This window comes from Phocoena phocoena, chromosome 6 (genome assembly GCF_963924675.1).
Source record: "Phocoena phocoena chromosome 6, mPhoPho1.1, whole genome shotgun sequence".
Lineage (NCBI taxonomy): Eukaryota > Metazoa > Chordata > Mammalia > Artiodactyla > Phocoenidae > Phocoena > Phocoena phocoena.
In genome coordinates this window covers 82,700,740-82,721,003 of record NC_089224.1, presented here as the reverse complement: position 1 = coordinate 82,721,003, position 20,264 = coordinate 82,700,740, and the positions used below count along the sequence as shown (strand labels likewise).

The 20,264-nt window shown below is 46.9% G+C and overlaps 1 protein-coding gene across 1 annotated transcript in view; it reads right to left on the bottom strand.

The window, feature by feature from the left end:
• Nucleotides 1-4,516: 4,516 nt before the first annotated feature.
• The window catches only part of COL15A1 (collagen type XV alpha 1 chain), a 101,513-nt gene continuing 85,765 nt past the window's right edge, over nucleotides 4,517-20,264 (bottom strand). Inside the window, exons 33-42 of the mRNA XM_065879921.1 lie at nucleotides 20,133-20,182; nucleotides 19,934-20,035; nucleotides 18,885-19,029; nucleotides 14,979-15,043; nucleotides 13,577-13,705; nucleotides 13,380-13,439; nucleotides 12,585-12,644; nucleotides 8,161-8,346; nucleotides 6,615-6,730; nucleotides 4,517-5,604 (exon numbers count right to left, since the gene is read on the bottom strand). Of these exons, the coding sequence (XP_065735993.1) occupies nucleotides 5,391-5,604; nucleotides 6,615-6,730; nucleotides 8,161-8,346; nucleotides 12,585-12,644; nucleotides 13,380-13,439; nucleotides 13,577-13,705; nucleotides 14,979-15,043; nucleotides 18,885-19,029; nucleotides 19,934-20,035; nucleotides 20,133-20,182 (1,127 nt within the window). The 3' untranslated portion in view covers nucleotides 4,517-5,390. The remainder of the gene's footprint in view (nucleotides 5,605-6,614; nucleotides 6,731-8,160; nucleotides 8,347-12,584; nucleotides 12,645-13,379; nucleotides 13,440-13,576; nucleotides 13,706-14,978; nucleotides 15,044-18,884; nucleotides 19,030-19,933; nucleotides 20,036-20,132; nucleotides 20,183-20,264) is intronic.

Below are 20,264 nucleotides of genomic sequence, written 5' to 3'. Positions count from 1 at the left end.
ATTCCCCTACTGGTGTATCCTGGGATCACCTCCCACATAAACTACTGGCAAATGAATCCTCATCTAAGGAGGACCCCAAATCAAAACACTGACAGTGTGGCAAGTTTTTTTTAGAAAGTTCTCTCTCCTGGTGTAGAGAACGAACTGGAAGGGAGAAGCTGTGGGCCAGGAGATCAGCATGGAGATGTGAGACGCAGTCCTACAGAGGTAAGACAGGAGCCCGCTCTTCATCTCAAAGGAGCACCAACACGTGCAACAAAGCAAGAGTGCCCCGAGATATTTTAAAAAACACTTTGGGGGCTTCCCTGGTGGCGCAGTGGTTGAGAGTCCGCCTGCCGATGCAGCGGACACGGGTTCGTGCCCTGGTCCGAGAGGATCCCACATGCCGCGGAGCGGCTGGGCCCGTGAGCCGTGGCCGCTGAGCCTGCGTGTCCGGAGCCTGTGCTCTGCAACGGGAGAGGCCACAACAGTGAGAGGCCCGCATACCGCAAAAAACAAACAAACAAAAAAAACCACTTTGACATTTGGAAGAACAGAAGTAACTACTATGGAAATATCCAGACTTTGCTGAACTTCCTCGCACCTACTTTACATCTCATTATTACTGTTGCTGTTATTGCTAAGAAAGGACTCAGAAAATAATTGTTGAATGAGTAAGTAAATGACTCCTAGGCTACTGGTTGGCTGGTGGCACCATTCCCCGAGAGAAGGATCAGAGGCGAAGGAGAAAGTCTGGAGGAAGAGGTGGGGCCGGCAATCTCCTATGAACATATCAGATAACAGGGCATTCTGGGTCCTGCTTGGAACTCAGGGTGCTGGGCAGGCTTAGGCAGGGGAATAATCAGATTATTTCACTGTCATTGTGGCACATGTTCCTGTCAATCAGAAGGAATATAGCCCCAGTGCCAGAGCGGAATCATGGAGCCCGTACTGGGCCAGATGATAACATTTTAGTTGTAGGGTTATGCGGAGGTTGAGCAGAGGGGCTGGGGAGCCAGGACACCCAGGGGCTTGGGACAGTGGATATTCACCAACAGGTACAGCTGCACTAGTGTGTACAGGTTGAGCCAGAGCTCTGGGCTTGAAGGCAGACAGAGAAGCCAGGCAGACTGGAGGACGCCATCCAGCAAGTCTAGAGAAGGGGCCCCCAGCTCATCTTGAGCGACATCTAGGGCAGGCCAAGGACAGTGAGTACTTACTCAGGGTCACAACCCCACTCCCAGAGCTTCTAACAACTTAACTCAGTGGAGAGTAGTTTCCTTTACTACCTCTATTTTACAGATGAAGAAACTGAGCTGCAGGGAAGCGTTGAGTGTAGGGTATGATTTTCAGTAACTTGCAGATGACTACACGGCTAGTGGGTGGCAGAGTCCAAATTCAAACCCAGACAAAAGGCCTGTCTACACTCGACTGCCCTGTAAGTTGGAGTACAAGATGGAAGACAAAGGGGAGATCAGCCAGTGGTGATCAAAGAACTTTGAGGATGCTCAGCCGTATCTTGGTGACTCAGGAGCTCAAGGAATAACCAGAGAGGTACTCCCCCAGCGCTGGGTTAGGCAGGGATTGCACACATACACTTGCCCCAACTGGTGAGGTCTTTGAGGAGTTGGAGGAAGAGGAGGTACACATGGGATTTGAAACAATCCGTGGCAGGAGAATAGGCTTGGTGGATTTGAAAAGTGGGAGCACCATTTCTCCAAATTCAAACATGGTGCTGGCTACAAAAGCATTATTGAAGAAGTATCTCTGAATGGATGAATGAATAAACAAAAGACCGGCTTGATCTTTCTCTTGATCACAGAACTGATCCCCATCCCATATCTCAGCTTCTTAAAATCTTCCCAACCTGCTCCACCAGCAGCAGGATGAAGTCCACATACCTTATCCTAGAATTCAGGGCCAGCATCTACCATCACATCCCCTACACTCAGCCCTTCCCTGCTGCTGGGTGCTGGAATCTCTTTCTCTCTCTTTGGTCTTTTTCTCAACCTCTTGAGCCCTATTTTCTGGGCATTGCAAACCTCCTCACATTATGGGTGGAGGAATTATTTCTTTTGCAAAACTCATCTTGGATGGAGCTGCCACCCATAGTCATAGACACACAACACTAGTGGGACCAACCAGAATCCTTTTCAGGAATTAATATAATCCCAGAGGGGAGAGGGAGTCTTCTCTTTCCTCTGAGGCCACCCTCTGGGGTCTGGAGTAACGTAAGCCTGGAGCTATGAACGACCCCTGGCACACGAAGGAATCTTGTTCTCGCTGAAGGGAAAGAAGACACATACAGAGAAAAGCAGAAGCAAGACAGACAGACACACACACACAGAAAAAGAGAAACAGACTAAGTGACGATGTTGCTTGAATCTCTTGGATTCCCTGTCCTTCTTCCTGGTTTCATGAGCTAATACATTCCTTTTTGTTGTTGGTTGTTTTTTGGCTTATGAATTTGCCTTGTGTTTCCCTCACTGATCGCTATTCAGCTGGACTGCTGCCACTCCCTGAGGTCCATGCGGTCTCCTACTTGCACTCCCTACAGGTTCAAGCAACATGGTCCAAGCCATCTAAATGCAGAGGGGGCAGGAAATTTGAGACTGGCTCTTGTGATCCATTCTCCTCGTTCCCTCGCTTCTTCTGAGGCACCACCAGGCAGCCACGTTGACTTTGGCAGAGAGCTTGCCCTGGACTTCCCCCTTCATTCTGTGTCTCCCCCAACTCCCCTTCCTTCCCAACTTCTCGGCTCCTTCGTGCCTTCCAGAGGCTGCCTCCCCCATGGAACCTGGCCCCTGATGTGAGTGGATATGGGACAGCCACTTCTGTCTTTCTGCTTCTGGACAGGGGACCTTGGATGAGAGTCCACAATATGGACTCAGAGCAAGTATCCCAAGACCTCTTGCACTGTAAAGACTACTGTGGCCTCTCTTCCCTCCCCTATTATGCCTGAGAGCGCTAGCCTGCTCCCCAGCCTTGAAGGACATTCAGGGATAAAGTGAAGGCTGGAGACCTTTCAATCATTGCATTTCACTTGTGTGACAAGATCTAGGTGTGAAATACACCAGGTGTTCAGAGGAGGAAGCATGACAAAAGGTAGGCAGGTTCAGAGGACGGGGGGATGTCACAGAGGAAGCAGAGTCTGCATTGGCTGTTGGCAAGAGGGCCAGGCTAGACCTAGAGTGGCTAAGGCTTTCCCAAGACGGGGCAGGGCACGGACAGCAGCCTGGTAGATGGGCCCATGTGGCTCACTTAAGTATTCACGAGGCCCTCAGGCTAGTGGCCTTTGGCAAATAACAGGAAAACTGATGTTCAGTGAAGGGCCTTGAATGCCAGGCCCAAGATTTTGACTGTCATTCTCAGAGTCTAACCAGGACTGGGGTTGATGCAAGGCCTCTTGGGAGGGCCGGTTGGTCATACCCTCCTTCGGTGCACAAAGAGGACTGAGAAGCCAGGGCATGAATGTCAACCGCCTTCCTGGGGTCAGCAAAAGGGGTCTCCCCTCTTTTTGGCTCCCCCAAACCCCAACACCACCCTGTGCCTTCTGTGGCCCACGGCCGCTGCGGGCTCTGGCTAAAACGGAAGGCACCTTCTTTTCATGACCTCAGCACCTCCTGCCCCCCTCCCCCCTCAGTTCCTGTCCATGCTAGGCACCCCAGCCACTGGGTAGGTGAGTGAGTCCCCAACAATCCCTTCTGGGGCTTTCCAACCTATAACTGTCTTCATCCCATGACTCAGATTTTCACTGCTCTTCCATTTAGGAAGCCTCTAAGTGGAGGTTCTGGGCTGTCTGCCTTTATTTGGTCCTCCATTTCCTTCCTACCTCAAGGACTATTAGGGTGGATTCACTTCGCTGAGTTTCTGGGCCAGCCCAGCTGAATGGGAGGAAATATCCCAGCATGCCACTTGCCTGGTGATTCTGTTTCTCCTGCAGCATCAAGCCAAGAGCCAGAGAGTCACAGCCTGGGAGCTGGGAGGGAGCGAATAGGCAGCCTTGTGCAGTTGCTCCTTGAAACGATCCTGGGCACTGGAGTGAGATGGACCCTGGGCCTGAAACCAGACCCACCATTCAGCAGCCTTGTGACCTGGAACAAGTGACTTCCTGAGCCTCAACTTTTTTTTTTTTTTTTTTTTTCATTTGTGAAGTAGAGATAAAACTACTTACCTTGCAGAGTTATGAGGAAAGATAAATGGGACTTATGTTAAGTCTGATATTTAGGAACTGAGAGCTGATATTACTTATTTTATCCCAACCTCCTTGAGAGAAAAAGGCAGATTTGCCCAAAGTCATGTGTTGAGACACAGTTGATCCTGTTTGTCACACTGGGGCTCTTCTGCCCCCACTGAGTGGAAGACAACAGGCAGGAGCAGAGGAGCATGATGGGAAAATCTTCCTGTTCTCTGATCATCTCCCGAGGGGTAGCACAAGTGGCAGTGACAGGGTTAGCAAACTCACCCCAGGGCCGCTTCCACATCACTGGTGAAGAATAAAGGAACTGGGGGAAAAAAGTCAAACAGAAGAAAGCGCCTGGAAAAGATGTTTTTATGTTCACTTACATGGAAAAAAAAGAATCAAAGTGTACAGCATGAAGGTATACGTGTCTCAGAAAATTCATCCTCATGAACCTGTTTGTTGAATCGCACTTATAATTCAAGCATTGCCAAATGGAAGTTATAAAATCAGGGTGGGGTGTGGGGAAAGGGCCACCACAGGAAAGGCAGTAATTATGTGCTGTTTCTTCTCTAGTTTCAGATCATTGGGAGTTTAAACTTTTCCAGCAAGTCATTTATATAAACAGATGCCATACTAAAATATGTTGTGTCAAAATATAAAACTCCTAAAGCAAGATGGCAATAATATTTTAGGAAAAAAAACATTAAAGTCTGGCAATATCAGAAGATACAAATAGGATCATTTTGAGCAGTTCTGTTTCTCTGTATGAATAGCAGTTGCAAACAATGGATGTATATTAAAGAACAAAACATTTGGTCTGCACATAACTTAGAAAGGGGTACACTTCTAAACACTGACTTTGTAAGAAAACATGAAGGACATCTTACACTCAACAACGGTTAAAAGAAGGAAATCACTTTCTGAAGGATGCAGTGGGCAGAGTGCCAAGGCCTTTGTTTTCAACTTGCTGTTAACCGTGTTGGGATGTGTTTACACTGCATGGGTTTCCTGCAGAATCTAGCACCAATAGATGGATCAGATTTTATCTTTGATCTGAGTCCTTTATGTCTTCAGTTTTGAGTGTATTGAGGTATGTTTTCTTTGGTTGCTGTTGTGATGAATGTGTAATAAAAAACTAATATTTACAACATTTAAACATTTTAGATTTCAGTGTCGACTCTTCACATAAAAAAAAATTGGAAAACTCTTAAGAATCATGGGAAGGTCATTACTTCCTCACATCTGTCATGAAACTGTTTTCGATACACAGAACAATTAGCCTATTAGCACAGCTGTATGCTTTCTGGTCCAGAATCTTCCCCGTGCTCAGCGGGGAGGCCAAGCCCATGACTGCCATGTCGGCGGTTCGCCACGCTTCACAGTACTGATCCACGAGACGGACTCCGTGGGTGCTGGAGCCGTGCCAAACAACCTTCTGGGGCCTGAAAAGGAATTTTGTTGTGTTACTTTTTGAAATGACCCTTCTTTGTGGCATATCTCGGTGAGCAAATTGGCATAAGTCTAGTGAGTCAAGTCAAACTCCTGAACCCTCCAGGGTCTGACTGCACATCACCTCTCTGTCTTTCTCACTGTTTCCAACTTTCTGAACACACTGCATTCCAACCATATCCAGCTTGTACTTGCTCTGAAATCATACTCTCTGCTTTCGTGAATCTGAACCTTTGCTCATGAGGCCCCTTAGTCTGGAATGGCCTCGCTTTCATTTTCAGTGATTCCTTCTCATCTTTCACAAGTCCATTAAACGCCCCCTCTTACAGGAAGGCTTCCTGATTCTCACCACCAAGGAATAATGACTCTTTCCTCTGTGCTCCTACCATCTTATCTGTTTCTCCATTTTCCAATGACAATATTACGTCTAGAATTGTAGCTAGTCTGTGTCTATCTTCCCACAGACTATGAGCTTTGAAAGGAGAGGGGCTGTGTAGGTTTATTACTGTGCCTTCCAGGCCTGGCATTAGGCCTGGCATAGAGTAGACACTGAGGAAAAGTTTACTGAGTTGTTCTATTCTTAAAAGCATACATAATTTTCAAAGAATTAGAGTGCAACTCACAGTATAGGGTTAAAGAATCACCATGAATAGCATTACTTACCACTTATTAAGTGCCTACTGTATGCTAGATGTTCTCACACTTACCTTTTAATTCTCACAACAGTCTTATCCATATGGATATGATTATCCTGCCCATTTGACAGGTGAGGCAACTGAAGCTCAAAGAGTGGAAGTGCCTTGCTCAAGGTCCCATATTAAATTACTGGACCCAGGTCTCCTGGTTCCATGGCCAGGCTCTCTCCATGGCCCCTGGCTGCCTCATTGAGGCTTTACACTGGCAGCACCCCAAAGGAGCAGCTGATAAGGGCATCCCATTGTTAGACTGTCTCCTAAAACTGTCTATCATATGATATACTTCAAGGGCTTCCATCTCTACTTACCAAGAAGGATCTGTCATTACGTCTCGGCCATCAAAGGAATATATTGGAACATGTGTATTGAACTGACCTCCATGGCCAGAAAAAATTGAGTCCCAATTATCAAAAAGTACTTGGCCCTATGGAGACGAAATGCCATGTTAGAATCATTAGACAAACAGCCTGCAAATATTTATCCATTCTTCAAGGCCCAGAAGTCCCTAACCCCAATCCCAGATCCTGGACAGAGTGAGAACTCAGGAAATACTTGTGGTTTGATTTTATAATCTTTCCTTGAACCCTTTTGGCTTTACGGTCTCATTTCTTGAGGTAATTTCTTTTACTATATGTGTATAAAGTCTCCTCCCTATCAAAAGTGTGTTTTAGGTTTTTATCATTGCTATTTTTTTTTTTGCAGTACGCGGGCCTCTCACTGTTGTGGCCTCTCCCGTTGCGGAGCACAGGCTCCTGACGCGCAGGCTCAGTGCCCATGGCTCACGGGCCCAGCCACTCCGCGGCATGTGGGATCTTCCCGGACTGGGGCACGAACCCGCGTCCCCTGCATCGGCAGGCGGACTCTCAACCACTTCGCCACCAGAGAAGCCCTATCATTGCTATTTTAAACGTATATACTGAGCTTCGAATTTGTGCCAAGCCTTGTGCTAACCTACAAGTGGATGATGTGGAGATGAACTTCTTACTCCTTTTCCTTCGGTTATTTGTATTCCAAGAATACAGTCTAAGTGGATGAATGTGGTGGAACAGAACCTTGGAAGATGGGATGGGAAGTGCTGGGTGTGGGGTCAGGATGGACTTGCCAGCCTCAAGGTTCCAAACTGGAGTACCGGGGTTCACAGGGACCAAAGGGTCTCGAAGCACCTTTGAGGTCTGGTTAGGGGTCAGGACCCAGGATGTGTGTGAGCAGCAACAGAGCTGCCCCTTGTAGCCTTAAAGAAGTAGGCTATTTCCATGGTATAACTGAGGGATGATGCGGGGCCCTGCCTTGCCAGTGAATGAGGGCAGAGAAATATCTGAGGGTACCAAACCAGGGTGCAGGACAGAGTGGCTCTGCTTTGGGACCAGTGCTCACCAGTTGTTCTCTGGTGCCACTCAGCCAGTGCTCTACAGAAGGCATCCTCAGGTGGAACCAAGAGGGGGTCAAGGAAACTAATTCCAGTTTGTAGTGACTTTGAGTAAACTGCTTTCTCCCTGTGAGCCTCAGTTTCCTCAACTGACAAACAGAAAAGAATAACTCCCATTTTTATCGGGTGTATCTATTAAGATAATGGATATGAAGTGCATTGTAAACAAACACAAAAGCTATATAAATGAAAGAGGTCATTACTATCCCTCCTGTCTGCTCCAAGGGTCATAAACCATCCAAACAGGAAGGGCCACTGTAAATATAAGGCAACCGAGGTCCAGAGAGGGAAAGTAACCACCCAAAGTCACACAGCTAATCAGGGCCTTGAAACAACATACTTCTGATGATGTCAGGAGTGGCAACTGCCTCTAGTCCCCGTGGAAACCAGTCCATCCAGGAAGCAATGGGAACGATATTTATTCTTACCTTAAGGTTCACTATTGGAAGGCTATATCTCTCTGCTTTCCTCACAACTGTAGAGAGATCTTGCAGATGGGAGGATAAGAATGCTTCGTAGGTGGACAACAGTCCTGCTGCCCTGGCCTGCTGGAAGCACTGAAAATCAGCTCGAATGTCCCCAGAAAATGGCGTGTTCAGAGCGACCAAGTGTAGCTGAAAAAAGTGAGAGAAAAGACAGTGCAGTTGAAGAATTAAAGCAAACTCCAACCCCCATAACCATCACATGTTCCTAATAAGATCCCAGACTTGCTGCAACGGAAAGCACGCTGGAGGTCACCTTACTCAACCTCTACCTGACATTGGAATTCTAGCCCCTGCTGGACCATCTCCAGGGAAGGAGAGCTCAGGTCTCCCAAAGCAGCCTGCGTCAGCAATCTGAACAGCTCTAAATAGTAGAAATTTCTTCCATATATGAGGAAAACAAAACAAAATAAAGCACTTCAGAGATCTCAATCCAGCCTGCAGGCAGGCCATCTGTGGGTCTGCCCCTCATTGAGTTTCTAGGAGGTTTTTAAGCTGGCTTTGGTCCTAGATCTCAGAGCTACATCAAGCTATCTGCCTCCTGCCCTTTCTTCCACCTCCTGAGTAGGCCTGGGGCTGATCATGAGGGACCAGAGGGAAAAGGCATTGAAAGGAGAAGGTCATGACATTTATTACTAAGACTGCTGGGATAGACCCTTTTGGAAACTAGGGGTCATACAGTAATTCTAGCCTCACACTCCTGCCACCTTCGTCAGGAGCCCAAATAAAAGCCATTCCATAATCTGCTTTCTCCCACTCTTTCTCTCCCCAAACCCAGCCTTCTTTTGCGGCCCTCTCTCCCAGCCCTTTCTGTTGTACCCTCGGAATTATACTCCAGACTCAATACTCAAGGGGTAGTCATCTCCTTCCTCAATCTCATGTCAGGAATAACTTTTATCTCATTAGCATAGAGCTGGTGCAGGACCCGGGCCCATGTCGCCAGAAAAGGAAAATATTGTTAAATATCTTAAACACATCTTCCTCCCTCTTATGTGTCTGAAGACTGTGGCACCCAAGGGAAGAGGCCCTATGGTCTCATCACCTTTCTGCTGCTGTGTTCCTGGGGGCTACACCCAAGGGCAGTCGCAAGAGGCCCTGATGGACTGCGCTTCCCTGATACCAGGGGACACCTAGGAAAGGGGCAGTGGTGAGTGCAGGTCTCCCTGCCACACCTCTAACCCCACTACCTCCACCTCTCCTTCTTTAAGGAGATGCACAGAGAAATGTCTGCAATGATGGCTGCTTCTGAATGGTGAGATTGGGGGCTTTTATGTTCTCATGTTTCTATACCTTTAACCGCTGGAACATTTCTATCATGAATAGATATCATTTTTATGAAGACAGTGACATTTCCACAACCAAACATTAAAATGGCTTTTTGAAGATGGTTGTAGTTGTGTAAAATTATAAGTGATTTACTATTTTCTTTCCCCTTCTTTTTTTTTTCTGGCCGTGTTGGGTCTTCACTGCTGCGCACTGGCTCTCTCTAGTTGCAGCAAGCGGGGGCTGCTCTTCGTTGCGGTGCGTGGGCTTCTCCTTGTGGTGGCTTCTCTTGTTGTGGAGCATGGGCTCTAGGTGCGTGGGCTTCAGTAGTTGCAGCACACGGGCTCCGTAGTTGCAGCACATGGGCTCTGTAGTTGCAGCACATGGGCTTAGTTGCTCTGCGACATGTGGGATCTTCCTGGACCAGGGATCCAACCCGGGTCCCCTGCATTGGCAAGTGTATTCTTAACCACTGCACCACCAGGAAAGTCCCCTTCCCCATTCTTTTTATTCATTGTCCAAATTTTCTACAACGAATATGTATTGCCTTAGAATTTATAAAAAAATTTTGTAGCTACTGCCCTAACGTCTCCCCTCATAACTAAGCTTTTTGAAGGGTTACCTATACTTGCTTCTCTATTTCCTCACCTCCCATCTACTCTGCAACCAACTAGAATCTTGTTGGCATCTCTCCATGCTACAGAAATGCTTTTCTCTAGTTTCTCAATTTGAACAACACCTTTTAGTTCTTTCAGTGGGCCTCTTGGCAGCATTTGACACTGCTGGCTTCCATCTTGTTTGGCATTCTTTCTTCCTCTCTGGCGATGGCTTCCCAGTTTCCTTCTCGTATGTCTTCCATCAGTTCCTTTTTGTTTTTGCTCCTCGCAATCCAATCTCTTCTCACCACATAGGTTCTCTTTTGGGAATCCTACCATCCCCAAGACAATTTCCATAGCTCTGCTGAAAACTCCCAAGTCTGTATCTCCAGACCAGACTCACTGAAGGGTTGCAGACCTTCTGATCCTGCTTCCTCCTGCTGCTCTCCACTCAGATATCCTACAGGTACTGCAGGCTCACCAGGCCCTACATCAGTTCCTGCTCGGTGGATGGCAGCACTAAAGGAAATGTGTTTCTGGTGTCCACCAAGTCTATGCCTTATTCTTTGAAAGTGTCCCCACAATACTTGCTAAACAGAGTGGCCTCAGGCCATTCAATTTCATTCTCTTGGCTGCTCTATTTTTTTGTTTTTACATTAAAAAAAAATTGGGATATAGCTGCTCCACAATGCTGTGCTAGCCTCTGCTGCATAACGAAGTGAACCAGCCATGTATACACATATCTGCTCCCCCCTGGACCCCACTCCCACCCGCCTCCCATCCCTCCTACCTAGGTCACCACAGAGCACTGAGCCGAGCTCCCCTCACTACACAGCAGGCTCCCACCAGCCATCTATTTTACACATGGCAGTGCACATACATCAATCCCAATCTCCCAATTCATCCCCTCCACCCCTTGTGTCTACACATCCACATCTGCATCTCCATTCCTCTCTTGGCTACTCTTTTTTTTTTTTTTAATAAATTTATTTATTTTTGGCGGCGTTGGGTCTTTGTTGCTACGCACGGGCTCTTTCTAGTTGTGGCGAGCGGGGCCTCCTCTTCGTTGTGGTGTGCGGGCTTCTCATTGTGGTGGCTTCTCTTGTTGCAGAGCACGGGCTCTAGGCATGTGGGCTTCAGTAGTTGTAGCACATGGGCTCAGTAGTCGTGGCACGCAGGCTCAGTAGTTGTGGTGCATGGGCTTAGTTGCTCCACAGCATGTGGGATCTTCCTGGACCAGGGCTTGAACCCGTGTCTCCTGCACTGACAGGCAGATTCTTAACCACTGCGCCACCAGGGAAGTCCCTTGGCTACTCTTGATTTGACTGGGAGTAGGCAACTGACCCATGTAGACTACCTCTCCCAAGACTGAGGTGGTATTGAGCTCTGCAGCCGTAAGATCCCATAGAGTTGAGGCCAGGATCAGTGCCATGGCAACCCAAGGCTGTGTGCAAGCTTTGCAGATGTAACCTATGTCTGTGTGCTGGGGTGAGGGTGGAGGGGAAGCAGGAGGAAAGACCTTTGCAGAGGCTGGTCTGTAGAGATACTAATAGCAGGAACAAGAGTCCACAGGCCCTGTTATACTTCCTGCAATTGAGTTCCATGAGGTTCCTGCAATTATCTGAATAAAATCTTCATTTAAGCTAGTGAAGAAATAGAGTGAGAGTTTCAGATCTAAGCAACAAAATGATCCCTGGAAAAAAAAATCTATCACCACTCAATTACCCAAGCAGAAACCTGGGCATCATTCCTGATCGCCCTCATCCTCACTGCCCCATACCCAACCAATGACCAAATTGTCACTCCTGCCTCCTTAATTTCTCTCCCATCTGCCCACTTTTCTACATGTTCACTGCTGTGATCCTAGTTCAGATAATACAGTAACTACTTAACTGTCTTTGGGTCCCTGGTCCTGTGCCCTCTAATCCATTTGTACATTATAAGCAAGGTAATTTCTCTGATGCCCTTCTCTTATTTACCCTTGTCTTCCTTAAAATCCTTCATTGTTCCCCCACTGCCCAGTGGAAAAGGCCAAAGCCCTTGGCTTGGCTTTCAGGTCCTTGATGACTGACCTTGCCCTACGCAGACTATACACTTTTCCTTTCCCTGCCTTGAACTCTACTCCTTCAGCAAGACTGAAATACTTGGAATTAGAGAAATGTACAGCACTTGCCCTTGCCTGCCTCTGTTCCATACTCCCTCTGCCTGGAACTCCCATTCCCCTCCCCTTACCTGGCTCTCCCCTGTTCTCAACTGTCCTTCAGGTCGTGATTTAAAGGTCACCTCCTCCAAAGAAGGCAGACTTCTTTGACCTTCCTAACACTCCCAGTACCCTGTGTTTGCCTCACCCAAACGACTTCTCACACTGTATTGGAATTACCTATTTTTTATTTGCCTGTCTGGCTAGTCTATACGCATCTTGAGGGCAGGAACTGTGTGCCAAGCATGGGGCCTGGCACATGACAGACACACTTTTGGCATCTGTACAGTAAATGTATGAATTGTACTTACCGCAGGTCTTTCATAATTAACACTTGAAATAGACGCCAGTGGAAGCTGAAGGTGATGAGACTGTCAGGTAAAAAAGGAAAAAAAAAAACAGTCCTGAATATGCATTCAATCTGTTCTTCACCGTACATTAAGGTACAAGTGCAATGTTTCTTGAAAAGCTGCTTTAAACAGTTTGTCATGGTCTTTGGACCACTCTTAACTGTGAAGAGTTTCACACATGAACGAAAAATTATCCTCGGAAAGGGAATGGATATTCTCAAGACTTTTAGAAAGAGTGCTGAATCAAGGAAGAAGTCCATGTTTTACAACCAACTCATTCACTTAATAGAGCAAGGCACCTCTTGAGAGCCTCAGCTTCCTCACCTGCGAAGTGGGAATGCTATCACCTGCCTCAAAGGGTAGCTGTAAGGTTAAAATAGTGGACAACGCAAGCTGCTGGTGTTCTTATCAGGCAAGGAAGTCTCAGTGTCAAATATTAAAGGGCTCTTCTACATTGCTTATGCCAACCGTGTTTTCACAGATCAATAAACTGAGGCCAAGAGAAGGGAATTCCCTTGCCCAAGAGGATTCAGCTACGACATGGGAATGGCAGGTCTCCAGCGTCTGGGTCCAGCTCCCCCTCCAGCTGTTGTGAGAACGTTCTGTTGGCACTTGGTAATTTGGGGGCTTCTGCCAGATAGTGAACCATGCAGAGCTGGCTGTCCAGAGTCTGGAGAGCTTGATACTGGATGCCGAGGGGATTCAGCAAGTGCTGGTGAGTGAAGGAGTTAGAGGTAAGGCAGGGAAACGACTCACATTGCTGGAAAGCGCAGGGGGGGGTGGGCTGTCATCCGGAATGGGGATCAGTTCTCCCAGCTTTAAGGAAAAGAGTACGTTGAAAATGAAACATCAACTAGAAACTGTTCGCCTATTTTCAAATCAGAAAAATGGCATTTACAGGAGTAGAATGTTATTTTTACAGGGTACTTGGAGGCAGTTTGTTAAAGAATTACCTGTAATTTTTTCCAACCATCTCTGACACGAATGAAAAACTCGGTGCTGTCCTTCAGGTAGATGAATGTCCCTTCTATGACCAAATGGGCTTTCTGCAACATGTCAGCCATGTTGCTAAATGCTGTAACCTGTCAGGTAATTTTAAATTGCAAACATTGCGGTGATCATCACAGCGATGGCACAATTTGAAAAACTGGCCTCTCTGTAAAGTCAAGTATGAGCCATCGCCTCACAGCCAGTGGAAAGGCTTTCTTTCCAATAAAACAAAAACATGCATTACCTGAAACACAAATCTCAATTACAATAAACAAATTAAGACAAAGAAGATAGTATCCTGAGAGTTCAAAGACATTTAAAAACTGTTAGCAGAGTTGACTCTGTTGGACGTTGGTACTGGCAAAATCATGGGTAAGTTTTGCCACTTCCATTGATGTGAGCTGCGCCATGGCACCAACATCGTTACATGTGCTTTGTTCGCTCATGCTGCTCCAAATTTCTTTTCATTTGGAGTAAGAAATGTATGCAAGTGAGTTACTCTACCCACGTCCTAAATCTTTTTTGCCTGGCTGGGTAGTTCCAGTATTAAATACACAGCAGAAAATGGGGGTCTGTAACTTCTCTGTCTAGAAAATTGCCAAAGATCAGACAGCCATCTCGGCCTATCCAGGCACAGGCATAAAAGCTGGAAAAATCTATCGAGAAGTATCAAGCCTCAAAGAAATATCAACCTTTTCAACTGAGAAAGATTATAAAAACTTAATTTTCACCTTGCTTTGAAGATGACTTTGTGATTAAAATGACCACTCAGGCATCCCCCAAAGGTACCCAATATCGAAATTCCATCTACTGTTGGACAGTTCTTCATCTGGCAGCCCAAATTTCCAAATAAAATCTATCAAAGACCAAAGAGCATTCCTAGGACTCCTGACATCCTAATGAGGTATTTGTCCCTCTTTCTATGCATCACAATAACCTCTGTGTGCCATATCCTGCTCCAATGATCTGCAGGGTAACAAGGTACAAGAGACATCCTCTGGTAGAATGGAGAAGGCTGCATTACCCAGGGGAAATGTAACCAGCACAGGGCCTCCTGTGATGTTGTTTACGGTCTTGTGCCTGTGTTTTTTGATGTAATATGATTGGCTCTTGTTACAGTTTAGTCAATTAACGATTGGAAAGGTGGAACTTAAATCGTAAATGATTTTGTAGTCTGTATCGTTTTACTTAATAAGTCATCCAAAGAGATAATAAATACCCTGTTTGTGAAATTATACCATTTCTATTGTCATGGAGGTCTAACTCCAACAGAGAAGGTGTGCCAGCCCCTAAACACTGCAGCCAAAGTTCTAAGGAAACCCATCCAAAGCAGAAGGATGAAGACACACTGACGATAATACTGACCAGGTTCCTGGATCCGGGAAGCCCTGGCTGTCCTGGAGGGCCAGGTGGGCCTGGAATGGCCACAGCTAAGACAAAGCAGAAAAGAGAAGTTACAAAAAAGCATACTCTCTGCAAAATGCCTCCGACGTTCAGCTGGTCACTGAGGGGAGCGTTCACCACCCCACTCACAGTGCTGCAAAGTGTTGCACCTCGTAGCCGAATCTTAGGAGCTCTGTGCCCAGCATATGACTCAGCCACATTGACTGGTTTGGGGGAGAACTGAGATTCTTGACTGTAGCCCTGGATGAAGTCATGCCTAAGACTTTCCAGTTTTATAAGTGAATAAATTCCTGTTGTTTCAATTGTTTGTGTAAGTCAGTCTGAGTTGAATTTTCTGTCACTTGCATCCAAAAATGCTCTGACTCATACAACTTATTTCTCCCAAGAGACAAACAGGTAATTACTGAACAGAGGAAGCAGGCTCAGAAAGAAGAAGAGAAGGTGCTGGGCTACAGGGGGGCAGGGTAGGCCAGTGACAGGGGCCCTGGCCGTCCAGCCAGGAGACTCAAGTTCCTGATTTGTCAGTTCTCAGCTGTGTGATCTTGGGGAAACAACAAGCTCTCTGAACCCCAGCTTCTTCATCGGTGAAATGTAAACAGATATGTCTTCACAAGCCTGTGTTGAGAACTGAGAAGAACACAAACTAGGAATGTGCTTTGCAAATTGTATAGCATCCAACCAGAGATTCTTACCTTTTGAGGAGTCAAAATGCCCTTAAAAATCATATCAAGGCTATTGCCCTCTCCCCTAGAAAAATGCACATATGCATATCTGCAAGTGCGCGCGCGCGCGCACACACACACACACACACACACACACACACTTCTACTTAGAATGTTAGTGGGAAGATAGCTCCCTGAGGCACATCTTTGAATTTTCTAGGAGTTTATGGCTCCCAAATGAAGAGTCCTTACTTTAGGCAAACATAAAGAAATGTTATTGTAGCAATTCCGCTGCTCTCCTTCTACCTCTCTGATCTCTAATTCCCCCCAGAATCTGCAAAACTCTTGGTAGAGTTAAGGATGTTTGTACAAGTCCCAGTAAAATCACTGTATGAGATTTTTGAGGTCACTGCAAATAAGCCTGTAGTCTGACACAGAACCTGAAAATTCATACACAGGTGATGAATGTCTAGTGGAGACAAAGTCTGAGGACTTGGATTTGGACCCCAGCTATGCCTCTTCCTAGGATTTATGACCTTGAGTCAGACTCAACCTCTCTGAGCTTTGGTGCCTTCAGCCATAAAATGAGTTTTATAATCTTATGCATTTCATCTCCCTCCTGGGGTTGCTGTTAAGATTAAATGGGATAGGGGCTTCCCAGGTGGCGCAGTGGATAAGAATCCGCCTGCCAATGCAGGGGACACGGGTTCAGTCCCTGGTCCGGGAGGATCCCATGTGCCACGGAGCGACTAAGCCCATGCGCCACAACTACTGAGCCTGCGCTCTAGAGCCCGTGAGCCACAACTACTGAGTCCACGTGCCACAACTACTAAAAGAGCCCGCGCACCTAGAGCCTGTGCTCCACAACAAGAGAAGCCACTGAGATGAGAAGCCTGTGCACCACAATGAAGAGTAGCCCACGCTCGCCACAAATAGAGAAAGCCCAGGCGCAGCAACAAAGACCCAGCACAGCCAAAAATAAGTAAATTTTAAAAACAAATTAAAAATTTTAAAAAAAGATAAAATGGGATAATGGATATGGGAGTGTTTTGTAAACTGTGAATTGCTATATATTATGTGAAGGGTAATCCTTTTCAATAGAGCAAGGAGTCCTAGGGCCCCCTAGTTTAGGGCTACTATGGACAACAGAGTCTCTGAATCTTGTACTCACCCTGCAATGCCCCTCCACTCCTTGCAATTCCTATGTATCCCTCAAGGTTGTATAGGCACCTATGGTTTTATCCACCCAGCACCTTCTCTCTTTACAGGACCAGCATCCTCACTTGCTCCTGAGATCTTCCCCTTCACCTCTATGACCATTGAGGTCCAGAAGGAGCTGTCATGGTCTCATGTGATCCCACCTCCTGGCCACAGATGACTGGTCCAAGGTTGGGCATCTGGCCCAAGACAGGTCAGTCAGTGTCCTTCCCCAGAACACCCCCACCCCAGGGCTTTTCAAACTAAAGCTGAGAAACAAGGTCAAGATTTCTAGATGACGGTGGAAGCTGTAGGTTGTCGGTATTTCTCGCCATGCAGAGGATATGGTCTATGGCGAAGAAGCGTGATGCTGCAGTCAGAGAGCAGCTGAGCAAGAGATGGCCAGAGAATCCTCGCAGGGACTGAATCTCTGGTTCTGGCTGCACCTGAAGTCTCACTGCATGCCTGCCCCGCTACAGATTGATTGTTCACACCCTCCTGCACATCCAATAAGTTTCCCTATGCACTTGAGCTAGTTTGAGTTCCATTTCTGTCACTTGCTCCAAAGTCACCTCCTGTGTAAAGTTCTCCCGGATGCTCCAGACATTGTAGGTCTCCTCCCAGGTGTGCTTCCACCACAGCTGGCTCATGCCAACCCAAACAACAAAAAATGATGCATTCATGCTATTATTGCTGCTGCTGTTATTTTCCACCATGGCACAGTGGAAAGAACACAGGCTTCGGAGCTACTCTGATCTGGGTCCTAATCCCATTCATGCCACTTATTAGCTGTGTGACCTTGGAAAGGTTCCTAAACATCTCTGGGTCTCACTTTCCTCCTCTGTAAAATGTGGATGCTAATACTTTCCTTGAAAGGCTTTCTGAGAATCCAGTAAGATAATGTAGTAGAGTGACCGGCAGAGTGCCCGGCACTTGGTAAGTACTTGATAAATGGAGATTTTCTTCTATTTCACCCATTTTTCATTTGAGGAAGTGAGGTACCAAGGGGTGAAATTTTTACATAGAAGGGTAGAATCAATGCTGGTCCTCAAGTCCCTTAAGGCCCAGGCATTGACAAAGCAGCCAGGAAGCTTCCACCCACACATGAAAAGATGTTCATCATTATTAGTCTTTAGGGAAATGCAAACCAAAACCACAATGAGATATCACTTCACATGAATGAATGATGACTAGAATAAAAAAGATATGATAATAACAAATGTTGTTGACAATGAGGAGAAATTGGAACCTTTTGTACACTGCTAGTGGGAATGCAACATGTTGCAGTCACTTTGGAAAACAGTCTGGTGGTTCCTCCAAAAGTAGAGTAACCATGTATATGACCCAGCGATTCCACTCCTGGGCATTATACTCAAGAGAACCGAAAACATACGTTCACACAAAAAGTTGTACACAAATGTTCACAACAGCACTATTCATAGTAGCCAAAAAGTGGGAACAACTCAAATGTTCATCAGCTGCTGAATAGATAAACAAAATGTGGTCTATCCATACAATGGAATATTATTCAGCCATAAGAAGGAATGAAGTACTGATACATGCTACAACATGGGGGAACTTTGAAAACATTATGCTAAGGGAAAGAAGCCAGTCACAAAAGGTCACATATTTTGTGATTCCATTGATAAGAAATGTCCAGAATAGGCAAATCCATAGAGACAGAAAATAGATTCATCGTTTCCAAGATCAGGGGAAGATCAGGAAAAAGAGGAGAGACTGCTAATTGGTACAGGGGTCCTATGTAAGGTGATGATAATGTTCTGGAATTAGAGAGAGGTGATGGCTGCCCAACCTTGTGAATATATTAGAAACCTTTAAACTGTGCGCTCTAAATGGGTGAATTCTATGGCATGCAAATTATATCTCAATTTAAAAAGAAAAACGAAAAGAAAGAAGGCTCCATCCAGGAAACAGCCCTCTGTCGGATAGTGTGGCTCTGACATGCCACCCAGGTGTGGTGACGCTGGGCACCACTCACAGTACTGACCTGCTCCTAGGATAGCCGGAGGTCCTGGTGGCCCCGGGGGTCCCTGTGGCCCAGGGGAACCAGGTCTCCCAAAGCCAGGTGGCCCAGGCAGGCCAGGAGCACCTGGGGGTCCCTGGGGCCCGATGATGGTCTCCCCTTTCTGGCCCTGTCAAGTGCACAGTAACAGAAGAGAGAAAGCACCATTAGTCACTAGAGGTCCCATCTGTTCTTTTTGTCAGGACATTGATAAGAAGTCAGTAAACACCCTCTATTGTTATCATCATCCTCAATCCTGGCACAAGCCAGGAGGTGGAAGACCTAAAGAGCAGTGGCCCAGTCGTTATGTTGAATGACAGCAGAGAAGCCTAGGGAGCCCTGGACTCAGAAGGGCCCCTGGAGCTCATCTAGTCCAGCCTCGGCATTTCATAGATGGAGAAACAGAGGCCTAGAGAGGGGCAGGGCTTGCCCGAGGTCCCAAAGCAAATCAGCAGCCGAGCTGGAAGGAGAACCCTGGTCTCCTGGCTTTGCTCGGTCTATGCTCATGACGAGTTCCAGGTCCAGAATTTGCTCCTGGTCCCTGAGGGTCAATGATCTGATCATAATCTCAGTGGAGGCATAATTTGAACTTCTCTTTTGTGATCTGGAGAAACTTCTCATCCTAAGAAGACCAAGCCGATCTACGGGCTCCTTCTTTGATGAAATTTCAGAAGAATCAAATAGCCCCCTAAAAACATCTCCCTCACCTTCCCTTCTGCCTCTGTTATCTGATGTGTTTACCATTAACAACTCTTTGTGCTGAGTTTTCCACCGCTGATGTGAATAAGGCACGGTGGTGGGTTACCTGGAAGCAACCTGCGTGCATGTGGCCTTGGCTAGCTCCCTTTCCTCTGTGGCCTCTGCCAGGTTCCCCACCCGTTAGCAAGTATGGGGGAGAGAGGCCAACGCCCAAGGCCTGCCTGCAGCCTGTGGTGCTGTGACTGGCCCTTGCTCCCAGCTGCCTCGTCACACTGGGGGGCTTCAGGGAGCGCCGTGACTCCCCGAGGAAGGGGTGTGGAGGGGTCGCTACTCACCGCCAGGCCTGGACTTCCCGGCAGGCCCGGGGGCCCTGACACAGAGAAGCCACTGTCAGAGTCTCCTTTTTCTCCTTTGATCCCCTTGTCTCTGTTCTCCCCCTGGAAGCAGAGAACATCCAGTAAGAGTCAGATGAACCAGCCTCTGACATAAGCCTGAGAACTTGGAAACACAGGCCAGATGTTGAGAAATGCTCACCTTCAAGCTGTTCAGAAAATGTCTCAGGTAAGTTGGATCCACAGCAGGGCCTGAAAAAGAAACACTTTTTAAAAATCCACAATCAATCTCAGAAATTCAAACACCAAAGCCTCCAAGTTGGCAACCATGATG